The sequence below is a fragment of the Microtus pennsylvanicus genome, chromosome 8 (assembly GCF_037038515.1).
Source record: "Microtus pennsylvanicus isolate mMicPen1 chromosome 8, mMicPen1.hap1, whole genome shotgun sequence".
In the NCBI taxonomy this organism is placed as follows: Eukaryota; Metazoa; Chordata; class Mammalia; order Rodentia; family Cricetidae; genus Microtus; species Microtus pennsylvanicus.
Genome location: NC_134586.1, coordinates 67,665,074 through 67,692,329, shown reverse-complemented (window position 1 = coordinate 67,692,329; position 27,256 = coordinate 67,665,074). Strand labels below are relative to the sequence as shown.

General features: G+C 39.6%; 2 protein-coding genes and 1 pseudogene across 2 annotated transcripts; 2 read left to right on the top strand and 1 right to left on the bottom strand.

The window, feature by feature from the left end:
• Window positions 1-1,207: 1,207 nt before the first annotated feature.
• On the top strand, window positions 1,208-3,522 carry LOC142855569 (regenerating islet-derived protein 3-beta-like). The gene is made up of 5 exons (XM_075982040.1): window positions 1,208-1,336; window positions 1,872-1,990; window positions 2,166-2,303; window positions 2,884-3,010; window positions 3,255-3,522. Exons 1-5 carry the CDS (start codon window positions 1,261-1,263, stop codon window positions 3,320-3,322), a joined length of 528 nt encoding a protein of 175 aa, XP_075838155.1. The 5' UTR covers window positions 1,208-1,260; the 3' UTR covers window positions 3,323-3,522.
• Window positions 3,523-14,688: 11,166 nt separating this feature from the next.
• On the top strand, window positions 14,689-20,867 carry LOC142855567 (regenerating islet-derived protein 3-alpha-like). Its single transcript, XM_075982039.1, is given in 5 exon segments — window positions 14,689-14,761; window positions 19,195-19,313; window positions 19,510-19,647; window positions 20,426-20,552; window positions 20,800-20,867. Coding segments are annotated over 5 exon segments (525 nt in total).
• On the bottom strand, window positions 15,892-18,400 carry LOC142856380 (succinyl-CoA:3-ketoacid coenzyme A transferase 1, mitochondrial pseudogene; annotated as a pseudogene).
• Window positions 20,868-27,256: the final 6,389 nt, after the last annotated feature.

Below are 27,256 nucleotides of genomic sequence, written 5' to 3'. Positions count from 1 at the left end.
TGATTGCCAATTGCCATTTCCTACTTAAAAGTATGTAAGTGGGAAGAATGAAGGCTAATAACTCTGCATTAATCAAAGCTAATACACTAGATCATTTCTTTGGTATCCGTGAAAGCCACCCTTATACACTGAATATGAAATGAAGAGTAGACTCATACAACTACTGTGAAAGGGTCTACATGAGCCCAGTGAATCTGAGATCCCACTCTGTGAATGGTCCCCAAGGTAGGCAACAAATTGCCAGGTTAAAGTACAATGAACTAACCTCAGAAAAGTGTGTGTGTGTGTGTGTGTGTGTGTGTGTGTGTGTCTGTGTGTCTGTGTGTGTGTGTGTATTGGTTCGGCTGGTTTTTCTTAAGTTTCTAACAAGAATGCTGATTTATTGAAAGCTGATTTTGCATACTGATATGAAACTTTATGAGCTATTTAAGCCTGTATTTCATGAATTTATCATTTTCAATCAATTAGTTTTCACTTAAATTGTCTAATTCACTGAATTCTTGCTAATTTGTTTTATGTATTTCAGACAGGTGTAAAGAAATGTGTGCACAGTGAGATTTTCCATATTGATTTTATTACACTCTTACATTTATTTTCCTTAACTGCCCATGTAATAATATCTAAAATTTATGTCACAGCATAATTTATGTTCCACTGCTGCTGTAGTTCATTTCTGTTTCCTGGAACAGAGTATCTAGTAAAGGGTGTGGAAGGTTAAACTTCACTCACGCCTAGGGAAAAGCAGTGCTACTAACAAGAAGGAGGTAATTGTGAAAATTCTCCATCTTTGCCAGGAAGATCCTCCTGCTCTTTCTGGGAACCCCCTTAGTCCATGCCAAGCACTACCCACCATCCTAACCTGCATAAGCATTCCGGTTATTCACTTTGGTGCTCCTCCCTCAAATCCGGTTATAAAAGCACAGCCATCTCTGCCCTGACAAACCATCCCAGATCTTTCTGCCAGGTAGGTAAGTAGAAGCTGGAAGATGATGAGAGCCTTGCAGGGTTCACCTCTCATTAGAAGGTGTTCCTGGTTTTTGCTCTAGCATAACACCGAGGTTTTTGACTCAGTAAAGGCTACCTATGGAGCTATCAGAGCAAGAATGAAATACGGATTTCTTGACCACAGGGGGAGATGGGACAAAATTAGTGTATCCCTGCAGAACTAGTTAAAAAAAAGGAGAGTGATGGCCCTTTCTGCCTGCCTTCTCTATCCACATTACCTGGAGTGACTCTGATTGTTCCTCCCTCACAGGCAAGATGCTGTCTCGCATAGCATTCACCAGCATGTCCTGGATGCTGCTCTCCTGCCTGATGCTCTTTTCTCAGGTTCAAGGTAAGACTTCTCTGTCTCTAGCACTGACTTCTTGTGAGTGTTTAGGATCACGGAGTAGAGGAAAAGTCTCATAAGGAATAATGAGGGATATCCATACTGGAAAACCGTTGTGACAGTTTCATCATCTTGCATTCCCCAGGACATTGGTTGTGGAAGGTATCATGGTGGTCTGTCACCAGTGGAATAATAGGATTATCATTTTGTCATGATGCTACAATTACTATTGGTAGGATGAAAGGGTAGAAATGATGATAAACCATGAACTCCATAGGAAAAGAAGGATAGACAATGGGAGTTAAACCTATCAGCCTAGAGTTGGTGGAGTCATGAACTAGTATACAGTAAGGAAGAGGAAAATGAGCTTGCATCATTTACTAGGTCTGCCACTTTATAAAAAGTCTCAAAGACTACACGGAGACTTAATATTGATTTCCTTCCAAGAAATAGTTTGCCAAAACAGCCTTATTTTGACCAACCCACCCAAGTTCCACTTTTCTTTTCATCCCATGGCTCTCTTTATCTTACTCCACCCCAGGTGAAGATTCCCCGAAGCAAGCGCCATCGGCACACATTAGTTGTCCCCAAGGCTCCAAGGCTTATGGCTCCTACTGCTATGCCTTGTTTAGGATACCACAAACCTGGTTCGATGCAGAAGTGAGTGCTGGGATGTGGAAAGTACATGTGGGTCATGGGGGATGTTGTGTTCTGCTTTCTCTAGTGCTTTGTGTCCGAGATGAATAGTTGACTTTCAATATAGCCTGTCCCTTCACTTATGTCTGTCATTATCCAGTGAAGCCTAAAACTCCTTTTGATTCTGTTCCTCACACAGCTGGCCTGCCAAAAGAGGCCCTCTGGGCACCTCGTATCTATTCTCACTGGAGCTGAGGCTTCGTTCCTGTCCTATTTGGTGAAGAGCACAGTGAACAACTACTCTTACGTCTGGATAGGGCTCCATGATCCCACCCTGGTACGATTTCCTCTTCTCTATTTACTACATGTCTTTATCACATGGGCACACTTGCTGAGACTCCCCAGAAAGAGCCCTAAAAGACACAGAAGTCAGACACGGGGTAACATTAAAACAAGGGAAACTATCAGGGTCTGTTGTAGAGCTGAGTTCTATTAGGATTCCTAGATTTCAGATGAAGTTTATGCGACTCTGACTGACTTTTAGAAAGGTCTCTCAAGAGGCCTTGGGAGAATTCACTGTCAGTTTCAGGAGGCCTGCATACAGTATTATCAAGAAATATAGAATAAAGTGACATTCTATATTCTCTCTGTAGAATAAACATCCTACTTCCATTCCAGAGGAAATTGCTGATTTCCTACCATTTATATTTCAAATAAGTTTCATTGGGTCCTAATTTTATCAGTAGTTTCTGGATACATAAGTATAAATGAAGGTAGCAATAATTCTAATGCTATGTTCTTAAAAATTATGATCGACTGAGTTATGGAGGTTGGGAGGGAATCCAGGGTTTCACTGAAGGTTTCATACATGCAGAGCTTTCAGGACCCTAACTTATATCTGGTTCCCTCGTCATCAGGGTGAACAACCCAATGGAGGTGGATGGGAGTGGATTAACAGTGATGTGATGAATTACCTTAACTGGGAGAGGAATCCATCCACTGCTTTAAACCGTGGTTTTTGTGGCACGTTGTCAGGCGCTTCAGGTAAGAACCACCTCACCTAGAGGTATACCCATCTTCTCACAATTATGGGTACCTCTGAGCTGGGAAATGGAATGTGGTTTTGTTCTCATCTTCTTTACTGGCTGCTTGGTTATCTCATTCATTTGGATTGTACCACTGGAGAGCATGAGGGAGTGACTTAAACTGAAGCCACAGATTGAGGCATTTCTTCATTATCTTCTCAAGAACCATATCCCCTATTATTTAACCTCTTTTCTCTTTCCAGGATTTATGAAATGGAGAGATAATACCTGTGAGGTGAAGCTCCCCTATGTCTGCAAATTCAGTGGATAAGCTTATCCAAAAACAAACAGCTTGCATTTGTCTTGAAGCTCACCACGGACAAGGGTACAAATGTAAAGAGCATCACCTAAACCACAGTTCACATCAAATCCCACATCTGCTCTTTTTAGATGCTGTCTTAGTCATCTATAAATAGGTTGGGGTGGTCTCAAGTCTCAGAGAACAATAATAAATCTTTAGTCAAACTTTGAGTTTATGTGTTTCATTAAAATATTATTTATCATCACTGTTATGTATGCGTGTGAATGTGGATGTGTAAAGACCACAACTTGACGGAGGAGATCAGAGGGTAACTTTTGGGAATCAGTTCTTGCCTTCTATCTTTTGAGACAAGGTTTCTCTTGTTTGTCTTTTTTTTTTTTTTTTTGCCATATAGTAAACTCACAAGGGTCAGGGTAATTGTCCTAAGTCCTTTGTTTTATAGGAGTACTGAGTTTATTGATGTGAGCCACTTTGTCCAGCTACTTTTAGTGATTCCCCTGGGAATAAGGGCAAACAAACTCAGTTCATCAGATTGGAGCAAGGAAACTTTAACCTACCAAGCCATCTTGCTGGCTGTGTGCACCATACTTAATTGATTTTTTTCTATACAATATATTCTGATCACTCACCTCCTCTCTCAACTCCTCCCAGATCATCCCCACCTTCCTACTCACCTTTTCTTTATCACTTTAAAAACAATAAACAAATAATTCAAAAACAAGAAACAGACCCAAACTCTGCAAAGACATGAAAATGGAGACTGAAAATATTTAAGCAAATTACAAATAAAGTTTGTGCGGATGGCAGAGGAGATAACTGATGATTGCATCTCAGTTCTGTCTGTCCAGACAGTGCCTAATGGTGCTTGCTTACCACTGCACTGTAACTAAAAACGTAGATCATGCTCATTGATGGTTGTACTGTGATTATAGGAAGGCATTACCTTCCCTCATAGTCAGTGCCCCCGATGAGGAGTGATAACTGATGTTTTCAACAGTTTAATAATCATCTTTGAATTCTAACACTAAATAATGCAATCTATATGAATGGTAATCTTTGCTGAATATGGTAAAAAAAAAAGTGAAGTTAACATAATAGTGCAGCAATAAAGACTAGAACCTTCTTACCCTCTTTCCAAAAGGCAAAAGAGAAAATCTGAGAGTACTTTAACCAATTCTTTTTGGGCTAATGAAAAAATGGAAACAACAGGGAAAATATCTTTCCTTGTATTTTCAGAACCAAGGGCATAGCTTTCTCCCTCAAAAAAAGAAAATGTTGGGAGAACGGCTCTAGGCTAAGTGTGGATCCTTGGTGAGAGGAAGATACTCCTGTAGTCTCCATTTCTAGGGAGTCTCAAATATTGCCATGGGAATGTTTTTCTCACAGCATTCTTCAGGTTTTTATGATAAAAGCTAAGTATAACTTTTTCAAGATCTGTCAGACGGAGGGGGAAGTAATCCTTTCAATTCAGCCTTAAAAACACTTTGCTCCTCCCACAGCTTCAGCAAAGTATTTATCCCACTTCTTCGTCCTTTATATTTCCTGTTTCTTCTATAATGGAGAAAGCCAAGACATGCCTTTGTCAGTCTTGACCTGGGACATCGACCACACAAACACTAGTATTTATATTTTATTGATTGGGTTTTGTCTGTGAGTGTTCATATACACATGCATCAGTGGTCATGCTGGTGCTTTTAGGGTGTCTAGGAAGTATTCGTCCTCAGGTTCTCTCTACCTGTTTCATAATATGAGGTGTCTCAGTAGCCTGGAACTCTTCAATTCAGTCCTGATAGTTGAGATCCACCATTCTTTGTTTCCCCAGTTCTGAGATTACAGACATATACTACCTCATCCACCTTTAAAAAAGATGTCTTTACAAGATGGATCCAGGGCATAACAATAGTGAGTAACTGGAAGAGCAATGAGGTACCTACTGTATTAAAAGAACTTCTGGAGAATTCTAACATGTATAGGAAGCATAGGCAGAGCAATGATCTCTGGAGAGAATCTTTATGTTCAGAACTTTGTTTTGTGGGACAATTGCTTTAATATACAATAAAGATGAGACACATTCAGACCACTTCCTGTCAAAGGTCACTAGCACTGGTCACCTGGAAGCCACTACCTAAGAACAGTGTGAAAGCAGAGAGCACTCAAAGTTGGCTGTTTATGACACATGGCTTAAGAAGTACAGGGAAAAATGGCTAGAATAGTTTCTGACTCACTCAACTCAAGCATTTGGCATAAAGGAAATTTTTATTTTTATTGATATTTTTATAATTTGTTGATGATCCCATCTGTATAGACCTTTCCTAGGCTATTTGTGAACCTTAATGTTGAAGAAAACAAACCAACATTTTACTGTTTTTTCTCTTGTAGGCTCTATTTAATGTCCCATTTTTATGTGTTTTTTTTCTTTTACTTGCTTTTCTCTTTCCTTATAATTTCAATTATCTTCTTTTTCTTTCTTCTTCTCTTAACTTTCATTCTGATACTCATTTAAAATTTTGTCATTGTGTTGAAAATGAGGTAAAAAGGCCCAAGACTCTTTCCCTGTACATTTATGGCAAGTTGTTTTTCTATAAAAGTTTGTTCAAGGTAGATTGCATTTTGCTAAAAGTTATGCCTCAAAGAAAATATTTGAGGAAGAATGTTTAAATAACATAAGATTTTGTGTGTCCCAACATGAAGGGTATATTTGGACAGTCAGTGTTAAGTGAGGGCAATGCCTTCATGCATTCACAACATCAACTTCCATAAGCACTGTCCACACTTGAACCACAGTGTACCAGTAGGCACATCATTAGACACTATTTCCTAGCAACAGTGGTTTGAACTGGGATGTATTGATTCCCAGAAGTTCCTTCTATAACTACTTTGCATGACTTCCTGAAAAAATGGAGCACAATAACACAATAGCACAGAGTGTTGACTACATTTTTTTTGTTGTTCTCTGAGTCTTCAGGTTATAGTCCCCAGAGAATATTTTGACGGAAGAACAGCAGGGATGAGATGAGGGATTTGGTGTGGGTGTGTAGGTAAAACTTGCTCTTTCTGAGTGAATCATCACACTTGCTCACTTGTCCATGTGAGCTTCAGAGTATTTTCAAGTTGTTAAAATTAGAACTGCCTTAACCCTTGAATTTGCTGACATAGGTAAATAGCATTTCACAATTATAATCTCTTCACTTTTGATAACTTGTGGAGAGACAAAAGGTAAAGGGAATGGGGCAGGTTAATCTGTGAACTCAAAGAAGAACAACTCAATCTCTGCTCTGGACTTAGACATCTCTCCTCATGCTGATCATGGTTGCATCTCCAAGGGAAGGATACACAGGGAACCATGATAGAAGATGGAAGATCTCAAGTCAACACTGTATTTCCCAGCTCTGAATCATGCCCACGAGGTCAAACTCAATGTGGGAAGATGAGTTTAGTCAGAGGCGACTCTTCCCTGTCTTTCCCGTGACTGGAGAAAAAGACACACAATACCTACATAGGGGTTCTTCTTCCCATGATAATAGGTCAACACATCAGAGCTGCTCCACTTCCATCCACTTCCATTGAGTAGCGTACCCTCTAGAGCAGAAAGCAGTGGGTGATAAAGATTCATTAGTACTCTTTTTTTCCATGGTACTTTCACTGAAACACTTGATTGCCTGCTTAGCCTTCCCAAACTTGGTATGATCACACCCAGCTTCAAAGAGTCTTCTGGTGCAATATTCTACAATTCCTCAGTCCTATTTTCAAACCCCAGAAACTATGGAATAAAATTGGGATTACAGAAATTTATCTGCCCTTGATAAGTATACTGGTGGTACATTTGAGATTTCTTCAGAAATAAATGAGCAAAGTTCAATTCTATAAAGAGAAAATATTTAACGCTTTTTTCCCAGCATTTACCAACAATCATATAGTCAGACTCCTTGAGACTGATGAAAACATCTTCCAAGGTCTCACATGAGAAGTTAGAATAAGTCAGTAGCAGACATACAAACTTCATGTGAAACCTGAGACTTCTACAAAGCTCAGTTCTTCAACTGATATTTCTCTTGCTTTAATGCCACCCAGTGTTGGAGACCTATGATTCATTTCTTTTTTCTGGGAAGTCATAAGAAGTCTTCCACCGAGATAAAAGTCACTAGGTAGAAAAAGCAAGGCAACGATAGGATCACACTTGTATGGGATCATGGAGTCCAGTCCAGATCTGTTGGTAGGTGGTCAAAATATTCTTCACCATGGAAGACATGAAGGTAGTTTCACCTGTACTGAGAAAAAATGCCAGGTGTCCTGAGAAATGCATCTTGCAGACTAGCTGTTTGAAGTACAGAATAGAAAAGTTATTAAAATCCCACTGGGAAATGGTAGAAAAGAGCTGAGGGATTGGGTTCACCTCACTCAACTAAACTGTGGCGGTTGAAATCCAACACTCCTCTTGACCCAGAAATACTTTCCTCTATTGATCCCAGCCCTGTTTGGCATCACTCAATTCAGCATTATTCTAGGTCTGTATTATGAAAATCAGTGAATATCAATAGGAGCCATAGGCCTAAGAGCCTTGGTGGACAGCCAATACATGGACCAGGTGGTTTCTTTGGGGATTCTTCACTTGGTTTAGAGGGAGATTTAGACAGTGATGGAGTGAGTAAAATACTGGTGCTTAGAGAAAGGAGGTCAGCATAGAAATTGTTTTTAAAACCTCTTATGAAAGTTTCACTGTAATCCTGACTTTCCTCTCTTACCATTTCCCTAGTTCTCTGGCTGTAAATTCTCTCTCTCTCTCTCTCTCTCTCTCTCTCTCTCTCTCTCTCTCTCTTTCTCCGTGTGTGTGTGTGTGTGTGTGTGTGTGTGTGTGTGTGTGTATGTGTATTGGGGAATTGTTTGTGCAGGAGTATACATGAGCATGTAGACAAATGCCAGAGGTCAGTCTCAAGTTTCATTCATAGACCCTATTTATACTGTATTTTTTAGACAGGGTTTCTACCTAACTTGGAGCCATAGATTTTGCTAGAGTGACAATCCAGTGATTCCCCTTGGATATTTCTATATCCTTTCCCCCAGCATTTGGATTAAAATCATGCACCACCCTATCAGGTTCAATTTACATGGGCCCCGAGTATTCAAATTGCATTCTCATGTTTGCTTAACAAGCACTTCATTGACTGAGCTATCATATTCCCAACTTTAGGTTCTTAATTTAAAGAAACATCTTCCTGAGGAAATGCATGACATTATTTCACCCTTCCTGCATTTAACCGTCTTTTATTTTTTTCCCATAACTGAGATGACAGGCTGTGGGGTTCATCCTCTGTCCTCTGTCTCCTTCCTTAGAGTTCATTCTTGACATTTACACTTTCCTTTTTAAAATCTGTCAACATAAATTAGAGTCTTCTGACAACATGGTGAAACTTTCTTTATATAACTATGAAGCACCTTGTTATATCCCACCTCCTTAGATGGTCCAGAGGGAGGCAGGATGAGGAATATTTCCTGTGAAGATACTCCTCCTACTTAACACATGAGACTCTAGAGAGCCTTTTTTCCTTCTTCTTGCCTCTGAATACTCATGTGGAACCCCATGCTAGATGTAGAACAAGTTTTCCTTGAACCCTAAAAGGAACATCAGGTAGAAAAGCAGCATCCAGAACATGCTACGGTGATGGAGGAAGGTCATTGGTTAAATAAAAAGAAACTGCTTGATCCTCATTGGTTAGAAGATAGGTGGGAGGAGTAAACAGAACAGAACGCTGGGAGGAAGAGGAAGTGAGCTCAGACTCGACAGCTCTCCTCTCCGGAGCAGACGCCTCAGAGCAATGCCATGCCCCGCTCCTGGGCAGACACATGCGATGAAGCTCTGACCTAGAATCTTCCTGGTAAGACCGGTGCTCACAGATTATTAGAGATGGGTTGATCGGTATATCAGAATTAGCCAGTAAGGGCTAAAGCTAAAGGGCCAAGCAGTGTTTAAATGAATACAGTTTGTGTGTTGTTATTTCGGGGCAAAAGCTAGCTGAGCAGGCAGCTGGGGTGTTGGGGACGCAGCCCAGCCGCCCCTATTACTACACTATGGAGCGTCTTGGGAGACATCAAGGTATCTTTGAGGGAGAAGGAATAAGTCACTGAAGGGAGTGCGGTCAGAAAGAATGTGAAAAGTGACCATGACCTTTTTCTTTCTTGTTTGTCTAGGTTTGCAAGGAAGCACTCATTTGGGTTTGATCCATTCCCCATTCCGGTGCAAAATGGAGAGCCTATATCTCCCAGCTCTGCAGAGTTTCAGAACATTGCCTTCTGGGGTCAGAGAACTTTCTACACCTTTTCCCGCAGTGTGAGAGTCAATCTCTCTCATCTTTCAACTCCCTTTCACCATCTTGCAGAGATCTGGGATGGCTTGTCAGGACAGAGATGACCATGCTTTTATTACAAGATTTGAGGGACGGGCACCAAAGTGAATGAGTGAGGGCTTATGAGGGTAAACGTGGTTGGTAGTGCTTGGCATGGATTTAAGGAGGTTTCCAGTAACAATGCAGAACTTTTCACGGCAAAGACTGGGAACTGACACACATGTGGCTCCTTTCCTGTTAGGCCAGCTCTGTCCTCAAACGCAGGTCAAGTTTAAAATCTTGCCAGATGTCAAGTTCTGCAAAACTTAAGCAAACACAGGCAGCCTCGTGCTGCGGAATATGCAGCTTTATAAAAAGAATCACAATTTATAAAAATTAAATTTACTGTTTTTAAGGAAAGGTTATATTTGTATATAATCAGGAATACATTTTTCAGTTGTACTGAAGAACTGATTTCTTATATTTTAGGGTATTTAGAAGAGATAACATCTTTTGTCTGCTGCACAACAGGACTGTTGCCTGTTGTATTTGGCACAGGGTGATGATTTGGACTTACTTAACATTAAAGAATTGCATTTTAGCCATCCTTTCCTTGCCTCTATGAATAAAAATATCAGCACGTTGGAAACAGCTAATAACATTTAGCATACATCAAAAGGGCAATATTTGGTGTGTTAAAACTTAATTTGTTAGCCAGGCTGTGGTGCACATTCCTTTAATGCCAGCACTCAGGAAGCATAGATATGTGGATCTCGGTGAATTCAGGGCCAGCCTGGTCTACAAGAGCTTGTTCCAGGCCAGGCCCCAAAGCTACAAAGAAACCAGTCTTGAGAAACAAAACAAAGCCAAATAAGCCAACTTGAATAGTTGAGTGATGGAGAGCGAATATTTAAGAAAAAGTAAAATTTCTGGCTCAAATGGCTGCTTCAACTTTCTAGCAGGACCTAAAGTTTAATGCAACCACTGAGTCTACATTGTAACCAGGATTTTTTCCACAGCTGAATAGATTTGATTCCTAGCTGTGTGTGAATACTGAGAGAGAGTTTGCTGGAGAGTTTGGATTTTCACCTCAGGATTATACCTCAGAATAGTATACTATCATTTATCCTATACTCACAAGGTTTTAAAGACTCTTTCAAAACGATTCCAGTTTTCTTTTATTTGAAAGATTTATTTTTTTTAACTATGTGCATGCATCTGTCCATGTGAGTGTATGTGAGTGTGAGTACCTTTGTGTGAGTATAATCATGGGCATGCAGGTGCCCAAGTTGACCAGAAGAGAGCATTATATTATCTGGTTACAGATAGTTATGAACTATATGTGCTGCTAACTCCTCAGCCATCTCTCCAGCCTTCTACTTTCTATATTATATATGCTAAATGTTATTAGCTGTTTCCAACGTGCTGATATTTTTATTCATAGAGGCAAAGAAAGGATGGCTTTAATGTTAAGTCCAAATCATCACCCTGTGCCAACTACAGCTACACATTTGCAACAGACAAAAGACATTATCTCTTCTAAATGCCCTCAAGTTTGATGAGCCCATGGACTAACTAACCGAGATAAAGATCTGCTGTTAAGGGCATACTTCCTCAGTCTGTGTGATGGTGTCAGGAGCTTGATGTTGAATCTTAGTAGTAGTGTTGTCTAAGACAAACTGCTATGCAGTTGCTTTGAAAGTCATGATTTTCATGCATTTATTTAAATCAACACAGAAAGTTCAGTGATTCATATATGGGAAATTTATTCAGATGTTTCAAAGCAATAATTAGCAAATATTTTAAAACTTGCCATTTTACAGTCTATTGCTTTTCATCTATCTATAAAGAATAGTAATTTCTTTAATTCCAGACGTTCTACACATACAAATTCAGTCGATGGTGGGTAAAATACTTTTAAATTTTCATCTTTTCTAAGCATACAGAATATTTGTTGTAGTTATCTGTGGTGATATTTTGTTTGTGCTATAACAAATAAGTTGTGTGAGTATCAGAGTGTGGAGCGTGCCACTATTTATCCATAGATGATAGGCAGTGGTGGCGCACACCTTTAATCCCACCACTCAGGAGGCAGAGGCAGAGGGATCTTTGTGAGCTCAAGGCCACTCTGGGCTGCACTAGACTGACTTAGCTTAAAACTGAAACACAGCCAGGCGGTGCAGCTCACACTTTCAATCCCAGTGCTTGGAAGTCACAGGCCTTTAATCCTAACACTAGGGAGGAAGATACAGGAAGAGATATGGCTGGGCAGACAAAGGAATGTAAGGCAGGGGGAGACAGAAGCTCAAGGCATTCAGTCTGAGGATTCCTAGAGACAGGATTACCCATTCAATCTGAAGATTCATAGGGATAGGATAACTCATTCAACCTGAGGATTTCATAGAGGTAAGAATTAGTGGCTGACTGCTCTGTTTCTCTGATTTTTCAGTTTTCATATTCTAATATCTGACTCAGGGATTTTATTATTAGAATCAATTAGAATTCATGCTACAATTACCTTTAAATATTATAGCATAACAACTATTTATGTAGTATTTACATTTTTAGGTGTTTTAAGTACTCTAGAGATTGTTTAAAACATGCACAGGAATGCATAAAAGTTATATGAACATACTATGTAATTTTATGTAAAGTACTTAAACATCTTTGGATTTTGGTGACTATAGGGTTCCTGGAACTAATGTCCCAAGAATCCTGATGGACAATTCTATTATATGTTAGTCCTTTTGTTCTGATCTGTCTGTCTGTCTGTCTATCTATGTATCTTTGTATCTATGTGTCTATCTATCATCTATCCACCATTATACCTATCTATTTATCTATCTCTCTATCTATCTACTTCACAGGCAGCAAGAGTTTTTGAATCTCTCTTTTGCTTTGAGATATTGACAAGTAAATCAGAGCCTTGTACATGCCAGAAAATACTGGATGACTAATTTACATTCCTAGCCTTAAGGATTTAGAGTTTTGTCCTATCTTTGTTATGGGGTCTTTTACCCAGGATCTTGGGCATACTGGACTAGCTTCGTATCACTGAGTAAAAACCCAAACATTTCCTCAATACTATAAGAGTCTTGAGATCAGACAGTTTAAGAACCCTGATCAACAAGATCACTTATTTCACAAATGCATGAAATAAAATAGATTGTTAAAACTTGTGGGTATAATCATCAAAGTATAAAAAGTAAGAAACCCTTTGAGAGAAGAGTCTTCCATTTTCCATCAAACAAAAATAATGATACATAGAATGCCCACTCACATATAACATTTAAACAGGCATGGGGAGCCATGAATGTCATCCTAGCCCTTGGGTGCCTTAGGTAAGAATAACTCCAGGACAGTGGGGCTACATAGAGACACTCTGAAAAAATAAGAATGGTATGTTTTTAGTTCAGTCCTAATGTAAAGAAATCAGGAAAAACAATTCTGAGATAGTTCATTCTATGTTCTGCCATCTGTTGTGATAGTGTCCTCTTTAATTCACTTATTTTCTTTTCAGTAAATATTATCTTTAGGTTTTATTAAGATATAAAACTCACAGTATTTGGTTATTTTTCCATGTCTTCATCACTTACCTTTAAACAGATGTGGATTGTGAGACCTCTATCATTTTCTTGCATCCTAAAGATTCTTTACTATTTCTGCTGTGGCTGAGTTTTCTCAGACCTTGTTGGAGAAAGTCTACACTGATTCTGCACTTTTAAGAAAATATTACAGACTACTATTAATAAAATTAATCTTTTATTTCTCTGATGAAATATTCAATTGTTTATTATATTTGATGAAAAGTTTGTTACTTACAGTAATGATTGTTTGAGCGCCTCTAAAACTAATCTTGTCAAAGGTAACCAACAATAACATAAGTGAAAATCTACAAGAAAGAAGGACTTAGTCATGTACAAAACTGACTTCTCAGCAGGGTTCATAAGTGCATTAGGTCCTGAAAAAAGTAATCATCACTCAAGATAAATATATGTATGAGGGTCATGCTTCATGTTTAAAATAAAAAAGATATAATGAGAAAAAACACTAAAGAAATTTATATCTACTAAACTATCACTGATGAATAGAGGTATGAGAATAATACTTGTAGAAGACGAAGAAAAACAAGCACATTTGTGACAACACGGGAAAGCATATTAATAGGCAAACCAATGAGAAATATGAAGAAACCAAACAATTTCAGTATAGTGAATGATCAAGTGGTTATAAGTGGAATCAATGGGCACAGAATACTAAAACCAGCAAGAACTATCAACAAAGTGACAGGAATAATCACATACTTATAACCCTGGATGTAAATGATAATAAGTAAAAGAGAATGTAAGTGAAATATTTTTGATTACTAACTATATTAAAAAAGCAAGATTCTGTAACATCTTACCTGCATACAGGTATACCTCATAAACCTCATTCAGGTTGAGAAACACAGAGTGGAAGGGGAGGTGTGGGAAAGATATTCTAAGAAAATAGAATGTAGAAGTGGGTAGAAATAGCTATAGCCATATTGGAAAATAAAGACTTTAAGCTGATATGGTAGAACAGAAAAAGCAAGTCACTATATGTAGTGCATAATTTCTTCTTGGTTGTATACTGCATGTATATATGTAAGTATATATGTAAGTACCCATTACCCTGACCCGCATAATCACTCACTCACTTTACTGCCCTCCCTCAAAATCCTGTTATAAAAGCACAGTCATCTCTTCCCTGACAAACCGTCCCAGATCTTTACAAGACAGATAAGTGGGAGCCTTGCAGGGTTCACCTCTCATAACTCAGGAGAAGATATGGTAGAATAGCAAGCCTCGCAGAGCATAGGATTCTGAGAATCAGCAAAGGCTTCCTGAGGAGTTTTCAGAGGAAGAGGGAAATATGGATTCCTCATTTCATTACAGGCGATAGAAAAATAGGAATGAGGTCCAGTGCATCCTTGTAGATATAGACAAAGCAGAAAGGGAGGACTGACCCTCTTTGCATGTTTTCTTTGTTCACACTCTTTAGAACCCTGATTGCTGCTACCTCACGGACAAGATGCTGCATCACGTAGCTCTCACTGGTGTATCCTGGATGTTCTCCTGCCTGATGTTTTTATCTCAGGTGCAAGGTAAGATTTCTTTGCCTCTAGAATTGAATATGCTGGAAGTATTTTGAACCAAAAAGCAAAGGAAGGATCGAATGAGTTTCCTGTGGGAATCGTAAGGAGTATTCACACAGTAAAATTGCCTGCAACTCATCCATCATCTTGCCTTCTTCTAGGTCACTGGTGGTGAGAAATAGCACAATCGTCCATCAATAGGTAAGTCAGAGGGTTTCCATTTTGTCAGGAAGCTCTAAATTGTTGAAATAGGGGCAGCGGGGCTGCATCCCCGGCACCTGGCCACCCACGCAGGGCTGTGTCCCGCCACCCGGCTAGCTTTACCCGAAATAATTACACGGAAACTGTATTCTTTTTTTTTTCTGTCAATCTGTAATTTTTATTGTAACACTTAACAGGTTTTTAAAAATATGGCACTCTTTGAACAAGACTCTTGAGCCATCTATTCAGGCGTGGACAATGCTGGAAACATTCTTAGAAGCCCCTTGTCTTAAAGTAACAGACTGGAATGATAAGCAAGTGCATCTGAAGACATATCCATATCAACAATAATATTTTCAAATGTTTCCTCTATCATAGACATATTTACTCTCATGGACCTTGTGCCTTCTGAGACAGACAGGTTCTTCTTATCAGTGCTGGCAGCAGATGCCTTCAACCATGGAGCCAGTCAGAAAGACAGTACTGCACAGGGAGTACTATTGGGGAAAGCCTGTCTTCCCCTTCACATACTGTACAGGTTAGCTGTGGCTATACTTGAGAAGTGAGTTTCAATGATACCCATCACCTAAAGCATGCATACATTCCTATCATTAGTAGCAGAAGAACGGTATATTCCAATGTGCAGACACCAGCTGTCCAGCCTGGCTTCAGGGTGCCTAGGCTTTCACCCATCTGATCCTGAGGAAGCTTCTGAATTGACGCTTCCTGGTAACTGTCTGGGACTGAGGCTACTTTGGAAGGAGCATCCCTTATAATCCCAAGCCACTCTGTTCATTCCCCAACACAAAGATTTGCTAACAATTCAGATCTGAGACCCTCCCATCTTTCCCGCTACACAGATAAGGCTAAAGTAATAGTACTCTGCTAAGTGAACTCACTCAAGCAGATGAAATATCATTTTTTTCCTGTAGAAAAAAGGCATTCACTGTTTACGATCTTTGCTAAGCAGAATGGAGAGCCTAATGGGGAAATATCTTGGAAGATCATTTTTGTAAACACTGCTTCTATTGTGATTTAGGACTCATGATAAATTGCCCACAGTTTTTTGGTTTTTTTTTTTTTTTTTTTTTTTTTTGCTTAGGAGATGTTGTATGAGTAAACACTGAGCCTCAATAACAGAAATAGAGTCTTCTGAATACAAAGTATAGCACAGTATCTGAAAATAGGAGAACTAGGCAAGTATGTCAGGAGGTTTTCTAGTCCTCTTCCTGTAGTTAGCCTCAGCTGTTAGTGCACATAGGTAGATGGTTGGTTGTTTAAAGGCAACATCTGGTGGGATGCCAGCCCTGGTAGATCTATGCCTTGTTCTTTCCTCTGCTTACTTTCCCCAGAGACATTCCTCTTTGCCTTCTTGGGTATCTATCTGGCTATAGGAAGTGTGCAGGGAAGGAGGATATTTTTAAAGAGCCAAGCAAAATCACCAAATCAGAGCTTTCTTTCAATACAAGAGGAAAGCAAAAGATATATAGTCATCCAAAAAGTATTCTGCCTAAGCCACATATTCACATGAAAACTTTCTCTCAGGACTGTTACGTCATGGTTTAGTATATACAGCATGAAAGATGAACATCCTTTCAATGTGAGCACCAATGGCAAAGACAACCTTCTCAGTAATATGAAAGAAAACCACAGTGAAATGTTTCCCTATTGTTTTTTGTGGAAACATTAGAACACACTCAAGGGAACAGTCTACAGCTGCACGCACCCAGAAATACTAGAAGAAAACTAGTCGAAACTTCTGGTTAAATATATAATTTTGATTACTGACATCCTTTTAATTAAATCCTATGTGTTCAAAAGGAAATCTTAGCATCCTGGGACAAACGTCCTCTCCACATTTCAAGTTGAGATCTGCTGCATTGGCATGAGTTTTGGTGACACCGCGAAGTCACAGCCGGTGCTCTTCTTTATGTCGTCGACAGTCAGGCCTTCCCAGAGCTCAATCAGCGTCAGCCCGTTCTTCTTGTCCACGTCAAACACAGCCTTTTCTGTGATGATGCGGTTGACACATTGCTTTCCCGTCAGCGGTAACGTACACTTCTCCATGATCTTATGTGCATTTCCCTTTGCAGAATGCTCCATGGTGACCACCACCTTGGTTTTGGAACTGGACACTAAATCCATGGCTCCTCCCATTCCTTTCACCATTTTCCCAGGTATCATCCAGTTGGCCAGGTCACCGTATTTAGAAACCTGCATGGCTCCTAACATTGTGAGATTGACATGTCCCCCTCTAATCATCGCGAATGACTCATCGCTGGAGAAGAAAGAGGCTCCTGGGAGAACAGTAACCGTTTCCTTTCCTGCATTGATGAGGTCAGCATCAGCTTCGTGTTGTAGCGGGTATGGACCCAAACCCAAGACTCCATTTTCACTCTGAAGGTGAACAGTCATATTTGGACTGATGAAGTTGCTGGCCAGAAGAGGTATCCCTATACCCAAATTAGCATACATGCCGTCCTCAAACTCAAGAGCCGCTCTCTTGATGATCCGCTCCCTGACATCTTCTCCGGGTTTACCAGATTTGCCTTTTCCATCGCCTTCCTTTCGGAGTGATAAACGCTCAATTCTTTTCTCATATTTTTCTCCCTTTATAAGGCGGTGTACGTAAATCTTCAGAATGTGGATATCCTCTGGGGCGAATGATCCAATGTCTACAATTTCTTCAACCTCCACCACCGTGGTTCCGGCAGCTTTGCACATGGGCAAATTGAAGTTTCTTGCGCTCTTCCTGAAAATCACGTTTCCTGCCCGGTCTGCTTTCCAGGCCTTCACCAAAGCAAAGTCTCCCGTGATTGCTTCCTCCAGAATGAAATGCTGCCCATTAAACTCCCTCACCTCTCTTGGCTTGCTGGCAATGGCAACACTGCCATCTTTGTTGTATTTTATGGGTAATCCTCCTTCTTGTACCAGGGTCCCATATCCTGTGCTGGTGTAGAAGGCAGGGACTTCGGCTCCGCCGGCACGGATCCTCTCTGCAAGTGTACCCTGAGGGGTCAGCTCCACTTCTAATTCTCCCGATAAGTACTGTCGCTCAAATTCTGCATTTTCTCCCACGTATGACGAGATCATACGTTTTATCTGCTTGGATCGAAGTAAAAGGCCCAGGCCAAAGTTGTCGACCCCTGCATTGTTGCTGACTGCAGTTAGATCCTTCACTCCCGTCTTCAATAAAGCGCCTATAAGATTTTCTGGAATTCCACACAGCCCAAAACCGCCAACCAGCAAGGTTGCACCATTAGGGATATCTTTGACAGCTTCCACCGGATCTGTGTAAAATTTGGTGTGGCGACGGGTACTGACAGAAAAGTAGCGGACACACCCCTTGTGCCAGGCGCCCCGCGAGCTGCGGCCGGAGGTGCAGAGCCGGAGGCCGGAGGACAGGAGTTTGAGAGCCGCCATCTTCGGACCCGGGCGCGGGAGGAGGTGGAAACTGTATTCTTTTAAACACTGCTTGGCCCATTTCTATCTAGCCTCTTCTAGGCTACCTCTCTCATCTGGACTAGCCCATTTCTAATAATCTGCTGTAGCCCATGAGCTGGCTTACCAGGAAAGATCTTAACCTGCGTCTTTCTGGAGTGGGAGAATCATGGCGACTCCTCTACTCAGTTTCTTTCTCCCAGCCTTCTGTTCTGTTTACTCTGCCTACCTATGTTTTTACCTTGAGGGCCAGCTAAGCAGTTTCTTTATTACTTAACCAATGAAATCAACAGATTGATATATGACACTCCCACATCACTAAATTATGTTAGTGTGTTGGAAAAGTGATGTATGAGGGTCCATAATGAAGCTTACAAATAGACAGTACAAAGAACTAGGTGTCACATACTAGGGAATGTGTAGGAAAGATAAAATGAAGAGAGAAGCTCTTCTACATTGACCAATGTTATAAAAGCAAGGAACCTAGCTGAATGTGTGGGCACAAGTCTTTTATCTCAGCATTCAGGAGGTAAAGGCCGGAAGATTTCTGCAAGTTTGAGGCCAACTTGATCTATATTCTGAGTTCCGAGACAGCCTGGGCAACACTGAGACCTTGTCCCAAAAACAAACAAACAAAAAACAAGACAGCAGAAAGCATTTACAGAGGCTATCACTGTCATGACTACAGTCACGACTCCAAAAAAAAAATAGGATTAATAAACATCCTCTTAAGTTGATCTTGCAATCGAACTCCCACTCTCCATTTCATTCTACCCTCTCTTTATCTCCCTAACTCCTAGGTGAAGACTCCCAGAAGGAATTGCCCTCTCCACGTATTAGCTGCTCCATGGGCTCCAAGTCCTATCACTCCCACTGCTATGCCCTGGTTATGACACCCAAATCTTGGTATCAAGCAAATGTGAGTGCGGAAATGTTGAAGATAACAGCATAATGTATGACTTGATGACAGAAGAGGCCTCAAGTTTCCATGATCCCGTAGGGATCAGAATTACTGTTCTTTCCTTTATGTAATCTTTCTACCCATAATATATACCTCATATAATGCACCACTTATCAATGAAGTCTCAATCTCTCTCATTCTGCCCCTCATATAGCTGACCTGCCAGAAGAGACCCTCTGGACACCTTGTGTCCATTCTTAGTGGAGCCGAGGCTTCCTTTGTGTCCTCCCTGGTGAATGGCAGAGTGAATAACTGCAAAGAAATCTGGATTGGACTCCATGATCCCACAATGGTGAGGTTTTATCTTTTCCACTGTTTCATCTGCAAAAAGTGATGTCTCCAAAGCCCAGTTCTTAGTCTCTGGTCCATGTATATGGAGGACCTAGCCCTCAGATGTTGGGTGACATTAGTAAAGGAATTTTTGGAATTCCAGAGTGAAGGGCTATGGAGGGTTCCAGTCTTCAGCTTAATTTCTCTGCTTGTCGTTAGCTTTTGCATTTTCCTTTAAGAAAGTCAAATGGTAAGTTCTTTGGTTTTCAAGCAGTCTTCACAAAGAGTTCTGAAAGCATTGTGAATTGAGATAAGATTTATAATTATGCTTTAAAAATTAGGATTATTTATTTTATTTGTATGTTTTCCCTGAGTATATGTGTGTGTGCCATCTGCATGCCTGGTGCTTCTGGAGGTCAGAAAATGGCTTCAGATTCCTTAAAACTGGAGTTCTAGATGTTTGTAATCTACCTTATGGGTGCTGAAAGCCAATCTTGGGTCCTCTGTAAGATCAGACACTGCTCTTAAATGCTGAGTAATCTCCCTACCTCTCACTTTTGTTGTTTATAGGGAAGATACTGTGAGATTCAGAGGCACTTCTGAAATGTATTCTAATCATTGTGGGCCAGGCACCTTGTTAATCTAGTTCGACAGTTCTTGTTATTATTGGCAAAGAGATGCCTGCGGAAGATAGAAGTTAAATCAGAACCTCCAAGTGAAAAAGTACCTGCACAGCACGGTGGAATGGGCCAAATACATGAAGCGCTAATGTACTTTATCTTAACACTTCTACTGTGCAGGGTTAAGAACCCAATGGAGGTGGATGGGAGTGGAGTAACTCTGATGTGCTGAGTTACTTTAACTGCGATGGAAATCTTTCTTCTGTTGTAAACCATGGCCACTGTGGGAGTCTGACAGCAACCTCAGGTAAAAAACAGAAATACCACCTTTACATAATCTTATCCAAGCCTCTCCTCTCCAACTGAGTCTGACCTTCTGGCTATCCTCCTAAACTAGGGAATTCAGTATGGATTTATGTTCCTCAAACATTAATGTTTCTTGCCACTGCACTGGGGAATGGGTGAAGCTGAAATAAAGGCTTCTGAGACTAGTCCTGCTTCTGCATTCCCCCCACCATGGTAGACATAAGAGCCAACGTGTTTCCTCTCTCTAGGGTTTCTGAAGTGGGGATACCATCACTGTGATGGGGAATTACCTTTTGTTTGCAAGTTCAAGCAGTAAGAAGGCAGCTTCCTGAGTTTATGATGAAGCTCATCATGACAACAGATCAAATACAACGATTCACCCAGCAAGCCGGTGCTCTCTTCACCATTCTGCATCAGAGTTGTTATTCTGGTTTTCTAGCTCTTTCATTCATCTCCTTGTCATTATTTCAGGTTTCTCTGTACAGTTCATGGTTCGAAATCTTGCAGATATATAAAAAAAAACCTTTGGTTGTACTTTTGCATTTTACTTTCATGGGAAGACTCTGTGGAGGTCAGAGAGTAGGTGGGGAAGGAAGATGCATGTTCAGTGCAGTTCAGTGCTTTCCATCTGGTGTGCTATGATGAGTGTGGATTCAACGTGATTATTGTCTTGTAGAAAGATGAAGATACTGCCATCTCACACACTCACTACTGGGCAGAAGGAGGATAAAATTACTTTCCATATTTATTCAGGCCAGTAACTGTAGGGTAACTTAGTTAAATCCAGTACTATGATTTCTATAGCTGGTATTCTAACCCTAACCCTCACCCTCAGGACCACTCCTTATCACATGTCCCCTTCTTTCTCCAATGTTCCAGGATGTCCCCACATGCTTTGGCTCTACGCCAAACTTTATGGTCATCAAGGATCTCTTCAAGATATTAGGATATGCTTATTGTTAGCTAAATCTCGTTCATTTAATTCAGACTTTATCAAGCCTCATAGTCTCAATCTCTACAGTCACCTACTATGCCTGTAGGCTAGACTCTGCAGTCTAAGACTCTAAGACACACCTGTGTAACTAGCCACCAAACCAGTACTCACAGATACAAACTTTAGGAATGCTGAGTGCCTGATCAATCTTTCCTCTGTCAATAGCCTTTTCTCATTTTATACCTAACCCCAAGTAAGTCCCATTAAAGCAGACCTCAGGATTTGATAATCTCTCATGGCCCTGCTGCTAGGCTATCCCTCATGACTACAGGAACCATTCTAAATCAGTGATGCCCACACATCTAACTTCCACAAAGCTGTGATTCAAACCAATCCCTATAGAATTAGAATTCTTGTTTATTACAGTGGTTAGGCTGCCTATTAGCAAGCAGTTGAAAATTGTGAAAGTACAAAACAATGATTATTACTAAATGGCAGGTACAAATTTATCAAGAACTAATTGAACAAAATTATGTATACATATACATATCACGTATCAATACTCATTTGATAGCCACATGAAAAAATATGAGCAGCTAAAAATTATCTCAAAGACCAGAGAGATGGCTCAGTGGGTAAATGTGCCTGCTGTCAAGCCTAGCATGAGAGTTCAATTCAGTACCCAAATGATATAGAAAGAGAACTCTGACTTCCACACACATGTAGCACACATGTACCTTCCTCATCACATACATGTACACAGAATAAATGAAAAATAATAATTTTTAAAAGTAAGTTAAATGAAAATTTAAAAAAATAGATAAATTACTTGATCGCACTATCAAAATCATGAAAAAATTTATGAAATGTTGATAATATATTAGTTTGAACAATATTTTTGGATGAAAGTTCAAAGGTACAGGCAAAAAGAACAAAAGAGACAAGTGAGTCTACCAAAAATAAAAAAAAGTCTACCTGAAAATGTAAATATAAGTAACACAATACAGACTGAACAGGTTCTATTTAGAAATACATATATATGTACACACACATAGATATATATGTGTGTGTACATGTATATGAAAAAAGAGGCCGATAACATGAAGAAAAATGGGTAGGGGTCTATTGAAGGGTTTGGAGGGAAGGAGGAAAGGGAATGGAAAATATTTTTATTATATTATGATTTCAAAAATAAATATATTAAAATGAAAACAGGTGGGAAAGTATCTGTAGCACAATGCAGCAGTTATCAGAATGGAAAGAGAATCTACAGAACAGGAGAAAATACTTAGAAATTGTATGGGAGACCAATGGCTCATACATAAAACATAGAAGGAGCTCAAACAATTTAATCATGCATGAAGAATTAACCTAATTTAAAAGCAACTGAATAACACCACTCAAAAGGTGTTAGGAACTGCTACAGGAGTGTTTGAAAGACGGGTTTAACATTCTTAAATATCAGGCATATGCAAATTAAAATCATCATGTGTCCTCTTCCTGCACCTGTTATCATGACTATTAGCAGTAGATAAAAGATAAATGTTGGGGCAGGTGCAGAGAAAAGGAAATGTTTGTACATGTTTAAAAGGAAGGAAATTTTACAGCCATTATGTAAAATATGGGGCTTGTTCCAAAAGCTAGAAATAGAAGTGTCATGTGATTCAGCAATTCCCTGATAAACACCGAAAGGAAACAACATCAATATGAAATGGAATTTATTTGGTCTATTTGTTTCTTTCAGTATTGCTCATAATTGAAAAGAGGTACATGAACAGACTTTCCTCTAAAAACATTTATGTTATTTTAATTTTGTATGTGTGTGTGTGGGGGGGGGGTGTGCATGTTTGAGTCATGCTCTAGTGGATTCCAGAAAAGGGAGTTGGAGATCCTGGAGCGGAAATCAAAGGCATGTGAGTCAGGCGACATGGGTGCTGAGAACAGAACGTGAGTCTTCTGCAACAGCATCTCTCCTGGTCTTGATTTTTCTTATATGTTATGTTTATTATAGAAAACTTTAGGTATAAGAAATTTCTGTCATCTGTTAGCACATTAGTGAACCTACAGGATATTATATTAGTTGAAAAGTTCAAGCATTTTAGTGTCCTGGAGAAGTTCCACAAAAGATCACTATCCACATATTCAATCAACAAGAACGTTTATTATTCCAGTATGCTGGGCTGACTATCCTACACAAAGGCAAGATGTCAAAGACCTGGACATGTGTTCCTAGGCTCCTTTTGAACATAGCCAAGGGGAGGTCCTATGGTAATTAACTCGTCTCAGATATGATTGGATTAAATAAGCATCAATCATACTAGTACATTCTAATTGGCTAGGGCTAGTTAGGAGCTGGTCAGGGCTACAGTTTTCCATTTTTGGACTGTCTTGGATAAGTCTCAGGCTTTGTTCTTATTTGGTTATCACCTTGAGATTACTGACTGTGGAGGCTGGCTCAGGCCTGGCCTGACTTAGTACTGCATGAACCAGGTCTCCTTCTTTCTTTTTGCGGTGTTGGACAATGGATTGTCTTTTGTTTGTGTCTCTTCCTCAGAAACTGCTTGATCAGATTCAGGAAACAGAAATGGAGGCCTGATTTCTGAGAGAAGACTGAGAAGCCTGTTATGGTGTCTGCCTGATTCTTTCACACAGAACTTCAAATACATGAGACAGTCACTTATACATGGGGCAGTCACTACACAAAGGGACCTTAAAAATTCAAAAAGAAAACTTTGGGATCAACTATCTATCTGGTAAACCAAACAGTAAGGTTTTCTTTGTACTTTGTTTTTTCAGTGTTCAAATGCTGTTTCTCTGGGTGGGAAGTTGCTTGAGCACTCCTTAATCTATACCTTTTCCCTGTTTCTTGCTTGCTTTTACAGCTTAAGATAATGGCCAGAAGCAACTAAAACTATCCATGCCCACCTACACAATAAGAGAGAATTCATTCTCTTGGCTGGAATTACAAAAGAACTCTGAGCTTCTCTTTTTAAGATGACTTGAGACATCCCCATGGCCAGGGACATGTCATTGACCCATGTTTCTCAGCATTGTTGTTACAACAAAGAGAGCATTCTCTATATAGAAATTGAATAAATTATAAAAATTTTAAACTGTCTGGATAATTAGAGTATGGTAATTATCAACACAACTTCAGGTAGACACGGTCTTGAAGATGAGTGGAAGTGTTTTTTCAGAGGCATGCATGGGTGCTGTTTTAGGATGTTTTAGGTGAAGGGAGCAGTGAGGTCAGGGATAGAGTCAAGGATTATCACTGCACACACTCAAAAAAAAACAACAGGAAGATGGATGACAAGATGTGATGCTGTGATCAAACATGATAAAAGGGGACATGTAATGATTTAAGCCCCTTTCATTTGGAAACCTTCAGTTTATTTTTGCCAGCCAAAGAGACAAGGTACAGACAGCAGATAAATCAAGGTATCTACACGCTCATCCATCACTTGAGAAGCTGAGGCAGAATGACTTCTGTGAGTTCAAGGCTATCCTAGTCTATACAGTTGACTGTCATCCTAAACTACAATAAAATAATCTTTTGAAAAATAAACAGAGGCTGGTGATCTGGCTGTCAGTAAAATGTCTAGTGCAAAACCATTAAGACTAGAGCTCAGATATCAACACCTACTCAAAAAACTCAAGAGTGGTGGTGCACACCTGCACCAGTGTGGTGGGGGGTTGACAGAGGCAAGTAGATTCTTTATTCTTATTGGTTAGCCACACTTGCAAAATCAATGAGCTTCAAGTTGAGCAAGAGACTCTCAAATTAGATGAACAATGATTGAGGAAGGCTGAAAACCTACCTTTGACCTTGATAACCATGTGTATATATGTGCGCACACTCATACTGTACTCATCCACACTAACAAAGAAATTCAGTGGTGGGGGGAGAGAGAACATCACACAAGATTTAAAATGAATAATTAAATAAGTGAAATGAACCAACCAAATAAGGTACAGATATATTTATAGGATGTATTCTATCTCAGACATCCCCACTTTCTTATTGTCACTTAACTACTGATACTTGGCAGCTATAAAATATATAAATATTTGACAAGTGTGGTGACACATATCTTTAATGTCCCTATAATCCCACAACTCAGAGTGATGGGGCAAGGAACAGTGAGTTCATGGCAAGCATGGGGCTACACAGAGATAAACTATCTTAATTTCCTCCTTTTATTCTTTTTCAATTCTTTTTTCAATTTATGTTGCCAACATTCCATTATAATTTCTTTTAGCTCTGTTGATGGAGGAGGGTCATCTGTCTTATCTGTTGTTTTTATTGGTTAATTAATAAAGAAACTGCTTGGCCTTTGATAGGCCAGCCCTTAGGTGGGTGGAGTAGACAGAACAGAATTCTAGGAGAAAAAAAGCCGAGTCAGGCAGTTGCCATGATTCTCCCACCCAACACAGACGCAGGTTAAGATCTTCCCTGGTAAGCCACCTCGTGGTGCTGCACACATTATTAAAAATGGGTTAAAGCAAGATGTGAGAGTTAGCCAGTAAGAGGCTAAAACTAATGGGCCAAGCAGTGTTTAAAAGAACACAGTTTCTGTGTAATTATTTCGGGTAAAGCTAGCCGGGTGGCGGGAAGCAGCCTGCCGCTCCTTACAACACTCTGTTATTTCTTCAGCTGCATTTGGCTATACCTTAACTCCTCAAAGTAACTAAACTCAATGATACTGAAGTTTAGGTGATATGAGTTTCACATATAAATCTGCTGATGTACATTTTAGGCAAGTAGGGAGTGAGGAAACCATCTGTTAAAATGAAATGAAAATTATACCCACTTTTCAGGGAGACTGAATGGTATGGGAAGATTTCTAATAGCACAGCTCAATAATATTTTTGAAGATTAATCTCTCTAAGTCAGTGTTAAATTGGACATTGCTTCTTTTTGGATAATGGGATCAATATGAACATACTTAATTTATAACTCCAGTGAGGCTCCACAGAATTCTCAGTCTACAGACCAAATGACTATAAGTCATTCCTTAAGAATGTAGAAACAAAACCCAAGCAAGTCTACATTCCAAGGCATTGTTTTAAAAACAAGTATTTTTTATGTTAATATAACAAAAACCTCACCTACTGTTATAAGCACATACATTTAAAATAATAATTTATGAGAATGTTGTTTCACATATTTATCTTGCCCCTCAAATATATGACATTTAAACTATTTTTTAATGCAGGTGTATGGACTAGTGAGATTGCTCTGTAGGTTAAGAGTGTGTATTTCTCTGTAAGAGTACTCTACTTTTTCGAAGCACCCATCTTGGGAATCTCACAACTATCTGTAGTAACTCCAGCCCTAGGGGATCTGACACCCTCTGGACAACACAAGCTTTTACAATGACATAAAAGTCCTTCCCCCATGACACACAAACATAATTAGAAATGAAATAAATCTTTAAAAAATGAAAAAGAAAGGCATTCAGCAAGACAGATGTATTTAAGAATTAGAGCTGCTAGCTACCACCTATAACTTATAACCCTTTAGTTATCTGAGAATAAAGCAAAAAAAAACCACAATTGTGAGTCCAAGAACAATCTATTCTGCATAGTGAGTTTCAAACTGGTCTTGGATACAGAGGTAGAGAGCCTACCTCAAGGGGAAAATGTGGTAAAAGTATTGAATTGAATAGATTTTCACCATTCTTATTAGCAATAAAATTTTTCTGGTTTGTTAAATTTTAAAAAGGTATATGCCAGAGAGAAGCTACTCAGGAACTCTTTTTATAGTC

Coding starts and splice junctions, on each gene's coding strand:
- LOC142855569 (XM_075982040.1), top strand. CDS start 1,261: ATGCTGTCTCGCATAGCATTCACCAGCATGTCCTGGATGCTGCTCTCC. Junction 1,337..1,871: donor GCTCTTTTCTCAGGTTCAAG/GTAAGACTTCTC, acceptor ACTCCACCCCAG/GTGAAGATTCCCCGAAGCAA. Junction 2,304..2,883: donor GGCTCCATGATCCCACCCTG/GTACGATTTCCT, acceptor CCTCGTCATCAG/GGTGAACAACCCAATGGAGG.